This window comes from Mesoplodon densirostris, chromosome 7, assembly GCF_025265405.1.
Source record: "Mesoplodon densirostris isolate mMesDen1 chromosome 7, mMesDen1 primary haplotype, whole genome shotgun sequence".
NCBI classification, from domain to species: domain Eukaryota; kingdom Metazoa; phylum Chordata; class Mammalia; order Artiodactyla; family Ziphiidae; genus Mesoplodon; species Mesoplodon densirostris.
The window spans coordinates 65,335,979-65,352,153 of record NC_082667.1 but is presented as its reverse complement, the minus strand read 5'-3'; the positions used below and the strand labels follow the sequence as shown (position 1 = coordinate 65,352,153).

General features: G+C 39.3%; 1 protein-coding gene across 1 annotated transcript; it reads right to left on the bottom strand.

The window, feature by feature from the left end:
* Nucleotides 1-1,178: 1,178 nt before the first annotated feature.
* On the bottom strand, nucleotides 1,179-15,737 carry WEE1 (WEE1 G2 checkpoint kinase). The gene is made up of 11 exons (XM_060103463.1): nucleotides 15,040-15,737; nucleotides 13,376-13,581; nucleotides 12,850-12,913; nucleotides 12,326-12,498; nucleotides 11,720-11,841; nucleotides 8,118-8,264; nucleotides 5,529-5,624; nucleotides 5,348-5,433; nucleotides 3,540-3,710; nucleotides 3,302-3,447; nucleotides 1,179-2,527 (listed from the first exon to the last, which is right to left on the bottom strand). Exons 1-11 carry the CDS (start codon nucleotides 15,613-15,615, stop codon nucleotides 2,374-2,376), a joined length of 1,941 nt encoding a protein of 646 aa, XP_059959446.1. The 5' UTR covers nucleotides 15,616-15,737; the 3' UTR covers nucleotides 1,179-2,373.
* Between the last annotated feature and the right edge of the window lie 438 nt (nucleotides 15,738-16,175).

The following is a 16,175-nucleotide window of genomic DNA, read 5'->3' as shown; positions in this document are numbered from 1 at the left end:
TAGGTACATAAATTGTCCTTTGAGCCATCCCTCCAACATAGCACTTAACACATTTTATTGTCGTTTTGTGTTTACATGAATCTCCTCTATCTTATCCCAAGTCCCTAGTGGACAAAGACTATTTCTTTGGTCTACCAGTTAGTACATAAAAGGCACTTAACCTAAGTATACTGTATTGAATATGCCGAACTCTCATATCAGCTTTCAGAGAGCCTAAGAATTCCCTCTTTGAAAATCAGATTTCTTTCCTACTCAATCTACTACTCTTAAACAATATGTGAAAAACTTACTGCAAATCTTGATGAAAAACAACACCTTATTTTTTTCTTTGAAGCTAGTGCACTAGAAAAATGCACCTTAATGACTTAGTGATGTTCACAAACACCAATTATTCTATTTCTTATAGCTTTGTCTTCAGTGGCTGAAATGTATTACCTGCTCCAGCCTACACAGCTTTAAGTTTTTCTGTCTTCCATACCGGTCAGCTTTTATATCTAATTTATCTGCACCAACTCCTCTAGTGCTTCTAAATTGTACTTTTTAACATGCCATGGGCTTAAAAGCTAAAATAATCAAGGTTGTTAGAAATGTTTATAGCAGAAAGAAATAGACCCTAATCAAGAGAAATGATGTACCCATGATCAAAAAGCCCAAGGATTTTGCAATGTTCATTTTTACCTGCTAAAAGGCCTTCACTGCTTACTCTCTGGTTCTAATCTACGTAGAAAAAGATGTCACATAGAATTAGCACTGTTAATCACTTAAATTTGCACTCTCAATTCTAAAATCCAGCCCAGTTTAGTGAGTTAAAACCCTCCCCACTTCAAAACTCTCTTCTGTGACTCAGTTCAAATTAAAAAGTTATGAGTCCTATCCATTATATTCACTTAATAATCTAAAGCTATCTTAAACCACATTATACATTTCTAGCAGATCAAATGCATAATATGCAATGTGATATAAAGATATTATTTATGACAATAAACATTGAGGGTTGATGGGTAAATTTTTGTTAAATCTCAAAATGTAACTAATGTAGACTAAAGCTCATCATTAAATAATCAGTGTTTCATATTCTGTCAAAAATGTGCCCTCTGCTTTTAGTATTTCATATACATTATACTCTACATTTTAAAATGTAGTGATAATGGAGATAAAATAGTAGAAAACAGGCATCACAAAGATTTAGACAATTAAGGTTAGCTCAGAGTGACTTTTAATATGCCAATCAATGTTAATAAAACACAAGTCAAACAGACTAGTGCAAACATGTTTTAAACCAAAATAGGAAAACAAACAATAAACAAATTCTATTTTTTTGCAACATCTGTTAGCCAGTATTATTAGTCAAATGGCTAATCACACATAAAACATATTTTGTGATAAGCTTGGGACAGTCAGAAGTCATTCTGGCATTTCAAATAGCTATGTACAGTATCACCAAGATTAGTTTATATACACAAATATTGAAGAGAAACCAGGCAAAACTTTTAAAAAACAGACTAACAATATAATCAAGTACAAAACTTGGGTGGAGGGAGGAAACATTTTTTAAAAAGAGTCAGGGAAGGGCATTATCAGGAAAAAGTACAAAACCAGTAATAATTATACTACATTAATACAGCATTCCAAAGTGGGGGGGAAAGGTGCATTTCTCCAATGCACTAGCTTCAAAGTTCAAAGAAAAAAAAAGGCAAATAGCTGCTTTTCATCAAGAGCAGCTACATATTTCACATAATTGTTTTAAAAAGAAAGCCTATTAACAACGATGATTGTTTAATGCTACAATTTTACAGCAAAGACAAAACTAAAATAGCAGCAAATTCACAAGGCAGTACTTCCACAGAATATCATTCCATGGTTCATGCAATGCCTACAAAGTGCTCCCAGTTGGATATACAAGTATAATTCACAATTTAAAAAAAAGAAATATAAGATTGACACACAGGTACATTGAAGGCTGAGGAGTACTGAGTCTCTTAGCATTTCCCTTTTCAAAGGGAAAATAGGTATGTAATAAAGCCCTTGAGTCCTTTTTTACAAGTCACTACAGGGACAGATACCTTTTATTACAATGCAACAGCTAACTATAAGCAGCACACCACCACAGTGGTTAACCCTGGAAAGGCTGGTGTAACATCCAACAGTGACTGACATCCTACAGAAGACAGACTGGTAAAAGTAGACAGAAGCCTGATATAGCACTGGTCAAAATACAGCTTTCAACTGTAATTCACAAATAAAAGTCCTAAAAGGTATTTCAGTAAAACTACTTACACCGATTGAGAAAGTAATTGCAAACTGGATTCTAGCAGTGATTTCAACCTAGCTTCCTCTTGTCACAGTTTTTTTGGGGGGTGGGAAATGAGTAGTTCAGTATATGGTAAGGCTGACAGAGCGGTTCATTTTCTTTCCAATAAGTCGAGATGTTCTATTACTCTGGGTGGTGGACCTTGTGGCCATCCGGTCAGTGAAGAGTGCTCTTTCCTCAGCCGCAGCTTTTGCCATCTGGGCTTTCTTGAGTTCTCTAAGAACGGAAAAATAGGAAACAAGACTTTTCACCTACTGTGTTAATCCTAGGAAGGGATCCTAAGAGGCCAAACACAAACTACATTATCAGTTGGGAGATCTTTGCATGATATCATTACTCTAAGATGCAGCTGAGGAAAGAAAAAATACAATATTGTAAAAATCTCTTTACAGAATACAGACAAAAGGAAAATTCCACTTCCTCTTTATATGAACTATGATGGCTATCAAACTAATGGCAAAGGAACCTTTAAATATTTCAAGTCAGTTTTATTAGGTTAGAATCAAAACGGCAGCAATAAAGCAAATGAATTAGAATGATCATTCCAACCAGTTTTCAAAAATGTCAGAGGTCATTCAGAGCAAATATGAGAATCATCTACTAACCTAATCGACATTTATTTCATCCTTTCATATAAATAAGTAGAATAGAATGTTTCAAGGAAAATGTTAGTTTATGGTTGAGAGTGTGGAGGGAAAAAACTGATACCTGCTCATTTTAGTTTTTGTGACAATTTGGGGCTTGGGGATTATCACCACTGCAAATATATGCAAGTTTAAAAAAATTTTAAGTCCATAATTTCAAACTTTAGAAACAACACAAATTTATAGGTCAAAAACCAATGTAAAGCAGAAATCCCCAATCTTTAACCATATAACATGCCAAGCCACTATATTCTTCACTGATGGAAAGCCTAAATCATCTCTCATTAAAATTTGAGAATAAAAATGAGAAAGTAAAAACAAAACAAACAAAAACCCCATCACTTACTTCTGCAAAAGTGAATTTTTGAACTTTTCAGCATTCAGTTCTATTCGTAATTGTTCTGCACTCTTCCTAGAAGCAGACAGCAATACTGAATGCTTTACCAGTGCCATTGCTGAAGGTCTTCTCTCTGGATCGGGATGAATCATAACCTTAAAAAGAGAAGTAAAATTAATGTAAAGACATGCAATTTAATAAAATATTGAATCATGTCAATAAAGTGCCTCATATATAAAATGCTCACTTTTAGTAACTCTGTAAATTCTTGGGAAAGCACTTGTGGAATCCGAGGTAATCTACCCTGTCTGATTTCATGCCATTGGTCTCCATTTCTGGGAAGAGGCTCAGCACCAGCAGCACATACCACTGTGAGGGCAAGGGCAAAAATATCCGCTTTTGGTAGATGAGTATAGTTCTGTAAAATTTAAAAAAAAAGAAAAACTTAAGGGAATATAAAAATGACCAAAATAAAGTAAGATTACACCTCAATGATGATTTGGGTGAGAAATAAAACGAAATTAAAATGTCCAATGCCACATTTAAGTTTAGGACCTATTCAGAGAACAAGCTAAATTTGGGGAGATTATTATTATTATTATTTTATTTATTTATTTATTTATTTTTTTTCGGTATGCGGGCCTCTCACTGTTGTGGCCTCTCCCGTTGCGGAGCACAGGCTCCGGATGCGCAGGCCCAGCGGCCGTGGCTCACGGGCCCAGCCGCTCCGCGGCATATGGGATCCTCCCAGACCGGGGCACGAACCCGTATCCCCTGCATCGGCAGGCGGACTCTCAACCACTGCGCCACCAGGGAGGCCCTATTATTATTTTTTTTTAATGATAAAATAATAGACACTCTGGGATGGGAAAGTAAACACATTTCTAAAAGTATTTAGGCATTTCTAAAAGGCCTCTTCTTTATCACTAGCCCAACTCAACTCTCAGAAGAAACTCCTATCCCCCTAGGGGCATTCATATGAAAATACAAAACATACATACATCAACAAGTCAGAAATATGCATATACATATAAAACACAAATATACATATAAAAAGAACAATGGGGCTTCCCTGGTGGCACAGTGGTTGAGAGTCCGCCTGCCTGCCAATGCAGGGGACACGGGTTCGGGCCCCAGTCCTGGAAGATCCCACATGCCACGGAGCGGCTGGGCCCGTGAGCCATGGCCGCTGAGCCTGCGCGTCTGGAGCCTGTGCTCCGCAACGGGAGAGGCCACAACAGTGAGAGGTCCGTGTACCGCAAAATAAATAAATAAATAAATAAATAAATAAATAAATAAATAAATAAATAAATAAAAATAAAAAGAACAATGGAATCATACACTTCATTTGTTCTACTTGTTCTATTTTTATTCAAAACTTATCAAGAAATATTTTGCAACACTCTTTTTGAAATAGCACTATTAACTATGTGCCATAATTTACTTAATCATTCCCTTATTGCTAAATACATATGTACATCGTTCTCAATTTACTTGTACATGACTATCTCTGAAGGAGAGACTCCTAGAAATGGAAATTCTGGGTCAAAGGGTACATGATTTTAAAATGTTGAAAGATACTAACATTTTTTTTTAAAGATTTTTTTGATGTGGACAATTTTTAAAGTCTTTACTGAATTTCTTACAATATTGCTCCTGTTTTACGTTTTGCCACGAGGCATGTGGGATCTTAGCTCCTCGACAAGTGATCAAACCTGCACCCCCTGCATTGGAAGGCGAAGTCTTAACCACTGGACTGCCAGGGAAGTCCCAATACTAACACTTTGATCCCCAAAAAGGCAATGCCATTTTAAAGTTCCATCAGTAGTGTATGGAAATTTCTCTTTTACTGCAACTCCACCACTGCTGAATATGATAAACCTTTGCCTTTACTGACTTTTGCTAGATTAAATACGTCCACAGCTAACAGTTTACACTTTCTATTTTGTATTACCTTTCTACAAGTTATTAGCTTAAAATTTCAGTACATCTGCATTTAGTTTTCTAGCAACTGGTAAGTGTTACAAAGCAAATGGCTTAAAGGAGAAAAACTACCTCCTGCAAAACTTCATTTGCAAGAAAACGGCTATCACCCTCTTCAACTTGTGGACTAGAGATCCTTGTTACATGCCCAAGATCACCTAGAAGTATTGAAAGAAATACAGTCAAGAATTAAAACAAACCAGCCTCTCCCTCTTTATTTTTAGGAAATAATCTGGTTATTTTTCTTTCTTACCTATTTTAAACATAACTTTGTTGGACACCCAGTCATCTTCATCTCCTTCTTCAGAGGCAGCATTTGGGATTGAAGTTCGAGATATGAAAATATTACCTGTCAAACAGTTATTTAGGTAAGCCATACTAACAGTTAACAGTTAAACCAAAGTTCACAAACAAGTCATATAACAGAATCAACCAGAAAGCTTTTAAATATATAGATTCTTATGTGTTCTACACCAAACCCAGTGAGAATGAAAATCTCAGGGGACAAGAACTGGGACTATATTTTCTAGGAATATATTTTCTGGCCTAGCACTGGTTCTTGAACACTTGGAAACCATTGCATTAGACCCTTGTCATCTACACACTGATCTTCAGCAGTTTTAATTACTTAGAAATAATACAAAAGGCAATTAACATACTAATTTGTGATGCTGCCAAAGAACAAATTTTAATCTAATGCTACAAGACTGGTGTGAAAAGAATAAGTCATGTAGCTATTGAGTTTGGCTGACCATACAGCATCTACATCCCAATGAGGTTCTGTGGTTCACTATTTCTGCTGTACACATTTTTTTTTTTCTAATTCAGGTAAGCTCATGATTAACATAAGTTTTAGTGGCAGATTTTATTTTAGTAGTTTTATCAATATAGTATAGAATTTATAAATGTTACATTCACTAGAGTCATCTTTCCAATTTTGCTTTATTTACAGGACAACTTGTTTTATGGTGATATTTATAAATTTAAAACTTCACACACCTGAATATTTTCAACTTTTGTACTTGTAATATAAGCATCCACTATGTTTGTCTGACATTTAATACAAGCTATGAGTATGGGCAAACCTTACTGATCCACATTAACTGCCATCAGTTCAAATATAGTTTTTCCTTTTTGAAAATAAACATTTTAGCAAGTTAATGTACAAAAATTCTTCACATAATTCATATAATTAAGTTGTGCAAAATGATTTAAATTCCCATGAATCACACATATTTCCATAGATTAAAAAAGAAAAAAAAAACGCACCCCATTAAATTCAACTTAAAAACACCTAGCCTACAATGTTTAACTTAAATCCATCAACCTTTTAGTTATAACTTCTAATTTATAGGATAGAGAAAGGAATAAGCTAGGAAGCAACCAGTCAAACCCAGAAGAAAGGATATCTTGCAAGACAAGGTCTGTATTATTATTATTATTTAAGTAGGGGAAGGGTAAAACCTAAAAAAGAAAAATGGATTTAACCTGGTGTAATGCACGGTCCTGAAATGGATACGAGTTTGGACGAATCAACTGTTAAGGACTTTGGTCAACTAGGAAAAATTTTAATATGATCTGGCTACTAGATGATATAAAAATTTACTGATATGGAAAGGTAGAGACAGTCGTCTTAAAAAAAAAGTTATGGGGCTTCCCTGGTGGCGCAGTGGTTGAGAGTCTGCCTGCTGATGCAGGGGACACGGGTTCGTGCCCCGGTCCGGGAGGATCCCACATTCCACGGAGCGGCTGGGCCCGTGAGCCATGGCTGCTGAGCCTGCATATCCAGAGCCTGTGCTCCGCAACGGGAGAGGCCACAACAGTGAGAGGCCCGCATACCGCAAAAAAAAAAAAAAAAAAAAAGTTATAAAACAGTACGTACATTATGATGTTATTTTTGATTAAATGAGAGGGATTTGCACTAAAATGTTAGTGTACGATTCACTTGCATACTTTTTTTTAGCAGCACTGACATTCTAACTGTAGTTCCAAAGATTAATAGAAGAATGGGAATTTAATTTTTTTTTAGTCCACCTTGTCTATATTTAAAAATATTCTACAATGTACTAATTACTACTTCTGTAATACAATTTTGTTCCAGTTTAACCTAAAATTATGTAGGCCTAGACCTTGATTCGTACCACTGCACCTTCAGTTTGAAACCTCATAAGCCTTTGAAAGAATACTATGAGGTTGTTCTGAGCCATAGTATGGTCGATCTACTAGAGCCATTTATATATAAAAATCAATTTTTTAGCTGAAAATGATCGAACGGTAAAGAGAAAAAAAAATAAAACCACTATGTTCCTAAACTCTCCAGTGCTTATTTATCTGCAACATTTTAAATACATTTATAATCACAATACATCTATCATTTTGTTTTCTGGGTCATACAGTGACAATTTTATTATTTCTTTTACAGACTAGAAATACCTCCAGGTTTGTAGCACCTATGTTTTCAAATTTCTCATTTTATTCTAATAACCATGTTAGTGGCACCGGCATTAATTTAAAATTATGGATCTATAGCCTAGTACAAGAGACGGGCTTTAAACACAGGTTCTTTTAGTCTCCTGAGTCCCACTCCGAGACTAAGTGGTTCCCATAAGATGCCGCACATTTTTTTTTAACTTTTAGTAAAAATGAGTTTGTTATTTCAAATTTGGGATAACAAGGGAAGAGGTGATGGGAAATAAAACAATACTAATAAGTGGGTCAAAAATCTTTTAAAACTAACAATGAAAAAACAAAGTAAGATGTTTATGTTCCCATATTATTTTAATGAAGTCATTTATTCTCTATAACCCTAAAGAACACAGGTCAGAGAATCTATAATACTTACTAGGCTTTATATCCATGTGAACCAAAGACATTGAATGAATATACCTCAAGCCCCGGCCAACTTGCAAAAGGAGATCCTTCAACTCTGCTTCTGTAAAGTAACTCATGCTTCTGTAGTTTTCACTTATGGCATCAGCTAAACTTCCACCTAACAAACACAAGAAAAATTAGAATTTTCTTCTTCCTGAAATATTATTTTTCTTCCATCTTTACTGTATGACCACACGCAACCAAGAAAGTGACATTTTATATAGGACCTATTCTCTTCAACCTGTTTGTGAAATCAAAATTTTATTTATTCTTTCAGTAGGTAAAACACTCACATGGGTACAAAGTACAATGTAAAGTCTCTGTCTTATGAATACATACTTCAGCAATGCACCTGGTTCTCTTTCACAGAGTAAATCAATGTTATCAGTTTCTTACGTATTCTTTTCAACTCCTTTTTACACAAGCGAAAACATATTTTCATTATCTTGAAGATCATTCTCTACCAATATACAAAACTACCCCTTTCTTTCTTGTGTCTACAGAATTCCACTGTATAATTGAATGGTAATGCACTAACCAATCCCCTAATTGATGGACATTTAGAAATAATTTCCAAGCCTTTAATACTACATACTGTGGTCTCAGGAGTAACTTCGTACATTGGTCATTTCACACGTATTTACTATATCTCCTACAAACAAACTGCTGGGTCAAAGGGTATGTACAATGTAACATACACATGCATAGGGTGTGTGGGAGACAGTGTTTTATTAGATATAGAATAAATTTCTGTAGCTGAGAGGGCCATTTCTGTTTATCCTGCAAAACCGCTTAGGGTTGGTATTCACACCATCAGTGCCAAGATCTGATTGCCTCTGAAAGCTCACATAAAATAACAGTACACTCAGTTTCTGATTTCAAAATGGCTAATACTTAAATTCTGCTAGCACAAGCTTATGTAAATCTGGGGATTTGGAAGATAAATCTGGGGCAATAACACACACACACAGAGTGCCCCTTAGAGAAGCCTGTACCAATTCATACTCCCATGTTTAATGTGTGAGAATACCTGTTTTCCCACACACTTAACAAGAGTCTAAAAATTTTGTAGGTAAAAAACAGTATCTTAGTATCGTTTTAATTTATACTACCCTTACTATGAATAAGAACATAACCTGCTTTTATAGAATCAGTCAAACCAATTAGCTCATTTGTTTATACTTTAAAAAACTTTAAGTTTATACTTAAAAACTTTGTCTCTGAGGAACTCTGTCTCAGAGGAAACGAGGAGTTATCGTAATAAATAAATAAATAAATAAACCACTTCCACTTAAAGCTTAGTTGGGAATAATAAAATCAGAACCAAGGTAATAAAATCTAGGTCAATGATATACTACTCAGAAAAGGAGGTCCTATAATTTGAACAAGACTGAATAACAAAACGTCAAATGTGTTTAAAAATAAATAAATCACACACCTGGAGAGTTTAGGATTAAGTATGTTTTCTGAACTTAACTTGAACAAATCTTGAACTGCAGGAGGGCTCTAGGATGGAGCAGGTTAAGAAGCCTGTCAGACAAGTGAGCTTGGAGTCCTAGATCAAGTTTACCAAGAAATAACATGGCTGCTTTTTAGTGGGTCTAGCAACTACAGCTAGGCCAGTTCCTTCTATCTTGTTGCTGAAAGGGCAAGAGGTGAGAAAAGCAAACCACTGATCTTATATTTCAGGTTCTCCTCCCCTATCGATCAACATTTTTCTACACCTGTTTATCAAGAGTAGAAATTCAGTCTATCACCAAACCAAGAAAAAAGGCTCAAAATGCAAACGATGTTTGAGACAATAAGGAAATTCAGTTAAGATAAAGGATATCAGTTAATCAACACAACAAATGAATGATAACAGAATCCTTCCCTGTGAAACTGTAGGAAAGGATCTAAAGACCAGGCCTATTAGGACATTCAAGGGTCTATGTGCAGAGAATGGTGGAAAAGGGAAACAAAAGAAGAGCTCACAAATGTGTCTAGATAGCCTCACTGTCTTTCATCTAAGCAAAATAAACAACCATACAAAGAGGCAGTCCTATTTTACAGAGGTCTATTTGTTTTTTAAAGATCCATATTCCTTAAGTGTTTTACAATGCTCCAAAATAATAAACTATTTCAAAAGATTATTTTATAATCTAACTTTATTACAGGACAAGGTCTCTGTAATCTGAGAGGGTTAGCAAGATGGCTCATTCCCTCCCGGCTCCCAGGCCCAAGAGTTTTCTCAAAATCATCTGAATGACACAACCATGTATCTGGACCGTGGCTGAAATACTTAAGAGAGCCAGCCACATCCAACAAGGTGAGAGGCAGAAAGAAACTAAAAGGAGATGGCGTCTAGCAAATATGGAGGGGAGAAGGTATTACGGTAAAGTTGTACTATTATTAAATGCAGTTACTAAAAAATGGAGGTTAAGAAACACAAGGCCATGGGCGATAGCTTCAAAAATGTTTTGACGGTATGAAGAGAAACATTTCAAGAGATGTGTGAAACAAAATAGCAGCAATGCTGTATACTGAGCACTTATTCTTTCAAGGGTGGAGATTAAAATGACAACTCAATGAGAAGTCAGGTATGAGAAATGAGTCTTTTACTTCTGTTTTATCCATTGTTTTCAAATACAGAAAACCTGAATCTACTACCTATACCACTTATTTATTCACAAGCTATGAAATGGCTGGTCTTAAGAAAAAATGAGAATCAACAAAAATAATCTTTGCTACTCGACTGTTCATTAAGTTCTAAATTCTCTAATATTCACTGAAGATATACAGAAATAAAAATCCATCATATGTAAAGATTTAGGTATTTAATAACAGCTGCCTGTAAGAATCAGAAGTGAGGCCAGGACTCTGGTAAAGCTTTAATAAAAAAGGAAGGACACACGTTGATTGCTGAAGGACCTGCTGAAATTCAAAGCTATACAAAGGTCCAAAGTTAAACCTCTATAAATGCTTGTTTTAGCGGGGGAAGGAGGGAGGGAGGCACAACTAGGGAACTAAAAGAGCATAACTCTTACTTTATAGAAACATCTCAGGGCATTCTAGTGGTAAACTAGGTTGGATAGATGGAAGGGGGAGCAAGATTCAACAAATGGCTAAATTTATATCAATGGAGAGTCACTGTCATTTTATGAGTAACCAATATCAGTTTTAGCAGCACATAAAATGAAATGGAAAGGGAAGGCTAGATGAAGGGAGCCTGGATTATTAACTACTATATCCCCCACACACACTATGCTAAGTGCTAGGGATACCAAAATATATATGGCAAGGCTGCTGTCCTCTCAAGAAAATCAGTTTAATTTGAGTAACAGGCACACAAATAACATGCACGGTTTTACTATCCAGGTAGCAAGGACAAGGTTTTCAATATTAACTTCCACGTAAGAATTACTTGCACTTGAAATTCATGTTGAAATTCAAAGATCAGGCTTCTGATCTTTGAATTTACAAGAGGTAAAAGATATACAGAGTTAGAGCAAGACTTTAGATTAAAAGAAATATCTCCTTGGTGTTCATTTTCTTGAGCTTACGAGTTTACAGGGGAACCACTATATTACTCACCATTACAATATTCATTCTGTATAAGCATATGATCATCTTCTGCCCATGCAGAGAAATATCGAACTACATGAGAATGTTGTCCAAGCACTGCATGAGCATATACTTCTCTCAAAGCATTCTGCCTAGAAGTTTGAGATTAAGAGAATGGTAAATCATTTTTATTCAAGCCTGAACTGAGTTAATTTATCTGAAAGTTCATAAAAGAATCTTGACTTCTGGATCTATCATTATGCTGAAGGACAACTTGCTTGAAAGAGAGGGAGTTAAAACTCTGTACCAGATTTTTCCAAAGACTTCCATTAAAGAATGTTAGAAAGAAGGAAGCTTGCTGGCCCTAGAATTCAGAAGAGATGAAACTCCACTTTACTATGAATTCATGGATGCTACTAGAAATAAGAAATTTAAGTTAGGCTCCAAGATCAGACCCCTTATATTATTCTTCCAAGTCCAGTAAGAACTAATGGTACAAAATGAAATGGATCTGATTAAATCATTACAACTTCTCAAACGTTAGAGAATTAAATTCAATGATTGACCACCTAAAACCTTAACATTTCTAACATCATACTGAACAAAAGAGCAGAAGACAAAATCTTTAATACATACTCATCAACAGAGCCAGCCAATGGCTTTTTTGATCGCTTTATGGCATAAATGCATCCATCCAGCCTCTTCACACATTTAAACACAGAACCAAATTCTCCAGAGCCAATCTTCTCTAGCTCATGAAATTCTGTTGTATATCGTGACTTCATATTGCTTTCAGTAATTGTAATTCTCTGTAATAAAAAGTGTATCCATATATATATATATAATACAAAGGTATGAAAATGATTTTTTCACTATGGTGATAGCACTATGTGTGAAATTTTAAAATTATATCTTATGTTTTGCAGGTGCTCTGTGGGAACTGTTCCATTTGTAAATGTGTTTTTGATGAACTTGTGAGGAGTGACAAATTCCGCATCCTCCTATTCCACCATCTTGACTCCTCCCTAAAAATTATATCTTATGTTTTAACATGCATATATGGTAGCTTGCATATGTGGCCTATTTAACATGTATATGTGGTAGCTTGTTAAGATGTAGAAAATCAAGTTTCAAAAACAATAAAATCAAAAGCTATTTACTTTAGCAGGTCTTGTTTCATCTTCAAACTCATAATCACTGGCTTCCATGTCTTCACCACAGGAACTGAAAAATATTATTTTTTCCATCAACATATCTGACATATACATCAACTAGAGATCCAAAACTTTGTCTGAAAGGTATGTAACAAAATGAAAATTTAATGAATGAAAACAGAAAAGAAATCATTTAATTTTGTAATGACAAGATACAGCTCAACTGATGGAAATGTTGTTCTTGCTTAGATACACCAACACCACCACACATATCAAAATTAAAGCCTTTGTAAATCAACCTTCTCTGCCTGTCTCATTTTGACACCAGCAGATTTCCTACTATCTAGGCTTTTTATTCCTTCCTTTCCCACACCACTCTTTTCCACAGGTGATTACTGAGAATTGCTAGTAATGGAGAAAATTCTCAGTGCATAAACTTCCATGTCATTCAGTTGAAACTAAATTTTAATAAGTATACCAAACCAATCTTGGGTGGTTGAGGAACCAAACTGTTGAATAATAAATAACTTACTCATTCCAGTATGTTCTCTTTCTTCTACGACACTGTCCTGAGGAATGAAGCAACACAGAATCTGGAGTAAAAGGATTAATATTCACTTGAGGAGTCTGTCGTATGTCAAATTCCCTTTTTCCTGACTTTTCTGTATCCATGAATAGAGAAACACCTCGGAGTTTAACAGAACTGGAATCGATTCCTCGAGCTTTGGAGAGCAAACTCTAGGAGGGGGAGAAAAAAAAAATGTTTAGGATCCAAGTGCTATAGCTGGCCTTCTCAACCTAACTTTCAACAAGGCTTTCAGGAGGCTGAATGTGTAGGTCAAAACAACACACAAGCCTTTGTTATCTTTCAAGCAAAATAAACAGTGGTTAACTTAGGAGCCTGAAGCTGGATACTAACCACCTTTTCTGAAAATAAGGTCTCTAACCCTAAAAAGAATATAAATGCAGACTAAAATTAAGTTCATTCTAGAGGATAAAAGTTAACAAAACCTTTCAATCCATCTAAAAATGGAAAGCAGTCAGGGAGCCCCATAAAAGCTCCCCTCCCCCATCCAAGTAGGGCTTTGAAAGCCTCCTCCGTAGGACTCCTCCCCTCACTTCCAGAGGGATCTTGCCGTGGGCAAGTCGGCCAGCAAACAGTAGAGCACAAAAGCACACATCTTCCTGAGGTTTATGACTAGTAACGGTACTGAAACTGACTCACTTAAAAAGGTGCATTTCCTGCATTAATCTTATAAATGCGGCACCTGTCTTAATTTCGGAAAGTGTCCGTTTTAAAATCTTGTGTTACTTCTAAAGTTCTAGAAGTGGTCATCTGCTTACTCACTAGCCATTCAGCAAACAGGTGCTGAACACCTACTTCTTTAAGATACCTTATCAACGGTATATGAAAGCCTGAGGGTCCAGGCAACACCAATGCTGGTTTTTAACAGTTGGACGTTCCTAATCCGGACACTTAGGCTGACCAAACTTGGGAACTGCAAACCCAAGGGTGTAAACAAACGCTTACCCAATAAATATTCTGTCCGGAAAGAGGCTTAAACGCTACCCCTGAGTTATTTACGAATCTTTTTAAGACTGTAAATGCTCGAAGGCCAGCCTTTTCTCCCAAGTCGAAGCGCAGTCTCCCTCCGTATCTCAAACTTTCCCCCATAAGACCACCTGACACGAAACGATAAGCGCATGAAATTTTTTTTTTTAACCGAACTCCTGCGTGCGCCGCCCAAATTACAGGACCGATCACTGCGTTTAAAAGGCACCAGATGGCTGCGGCGCTCGGGAGTGTCAGGTGGTCGGGCCAGGACCACTCGAGCATCATTCCAAACCACGTTATCGGTGTCACACTCCCGGCTGCCACGCTCGGGGCGGCCCCGACTCGGCTGGCGTTAAATCGTCAGCCACCTGAACGGCGCCGATCAGCCCCTTTGAAAGATGAAGAAGTTCCAGACGAGGCCCATTGTTCAGTTACTTAATCTTAACGGACAACTTCTGGGCAGGGCCCAAAAGAGGGGCTGCCAACTTTTTTGTTGCGGCGCAGAAGAGCGAGCGCGGGTGCGGCCCGGCGGTTATGTAACCGAACCCGGGCAGCGCCGCGCTCGGCTCCCGGCGCCACTGCCTTTTTAAAAGGCTGGGCCGGCTCGGGATCGGGGCGCCCCAGCAGCTACGTCCTCTCACCTTGGGGGTGTGCGGCGTGTCGAAGAGCCGCAGCTTGCGGAAGGTCTTGTGGGGCGGGGTGCCCGGGTGGTCGGGCAGCGGCGAGCAGGGGCCCTCGCCAGCCCCGCGCGCCCCGCAGCCCCGCGGGGACGCATCCCCCGGGCCGCCGCAGCGCACAGGCGAGAACGAGCTGCCCAGAAAGTAAGCGGCCGCAGGCGACTTGACCGGCGACGAGGAGCCGAAGCCCTCTTCCTCCCACGAGTCGCCCTCGGCCCCGCCGCCCGCCGCGTCCGCGCCCGGGGAGGCGCCCCGCAGCAGCATGTCCTCCTCCAGCTCTCCGGGGCTGCCGGGGGCCGGGCCGGGCGAGCGGCGGCGCTCGGGCCCGGGCTCTGTGGGGCTCCGCGCGGGCGGCAGCGGCGAGTCAGGCTCCTGAAAGGCCGAGTCCTCCCCGGTGCTGTGGCCGCTGCCTTCCTCTTCCTCTTCCTCCTCCTCCTCCTCACAGTCGCTGCTGGGCGAGAAGATCAGCTTCTGCCGCAAGGTGCAGGAGGCCCCGGCGCGGAGGGGCGGCGGCGGCTGCTGCCGGCTCAGGAAGCTCATCGCGCCCACGGGGCCGGGACGGAGGACCGGAGAACCTGGGCCCGCGGAGTCCAGGGCAAGGCCGGCCCAGGGGGCGGGTCCGCCACGTGCGACTGGGCGCGCCTGGTGACCGCGGCGGCGGGCCTGCGCGGCGGCTCCGGGACGCTCGGGGCGGCGGCAGGCGGCGGCGGCGGCGGCGGCGGCGCGGACTCTTCTGCAGAGGCGGGGGGGGCCTGGGCGCCGAGGCTGGGGTCTCCGCAGGTCCAGCAGCAAGTTCGGGCTCCGCGGCTTCCCGCGACCGTTAACCACGTGAGTGACCAGTCCACCAATCCCCGCCCAGCCCGGGGTTTGAAAAAAAAGGAGGGCGCGACGTAGCCCGCGGGGGAGGGATCAACTACGCGATTTTGGCGCGAACCCGCTGGCTCCGCCCCACGCCACGCCACGCCCTCCGCTCCGCGCGGATCCAGGCCTGGGCGGGCGCTGTGCCGTGGGCCTATGAGCAAGCTGGATGGCTGGGAGCTGGGTCCGCCGCCGCCCGGACAAGGCCGGGCCGGGGAGCAGAGGCAGCCCTCTGGGAGGAG

Bases quoted from the DNA above. Each gene is read 5' to 3' on its own strand.
- WEE1 (XM_060103463.1), bottom strand. From the start codon at position 15,615: ATGAGCTTCCTGAGCCGGCAGCAGCCGCCGCCGCCCCTCCGCGCCGGG. The intron at 5,625-8,117 runs GTAAGTATTATA...ACTGTTTGACAG, and splicing joins TCACATGGATATAAAGCCTA to GTAATATTTTCATATCTCGA. The intron at 3,711-5,347 runs GTAGTTTTTCTC...TAAATTTTACAG, and splicing joins CAAATGAAGTTTTGCAGGAG to AACTATACTCATCTACCAAA.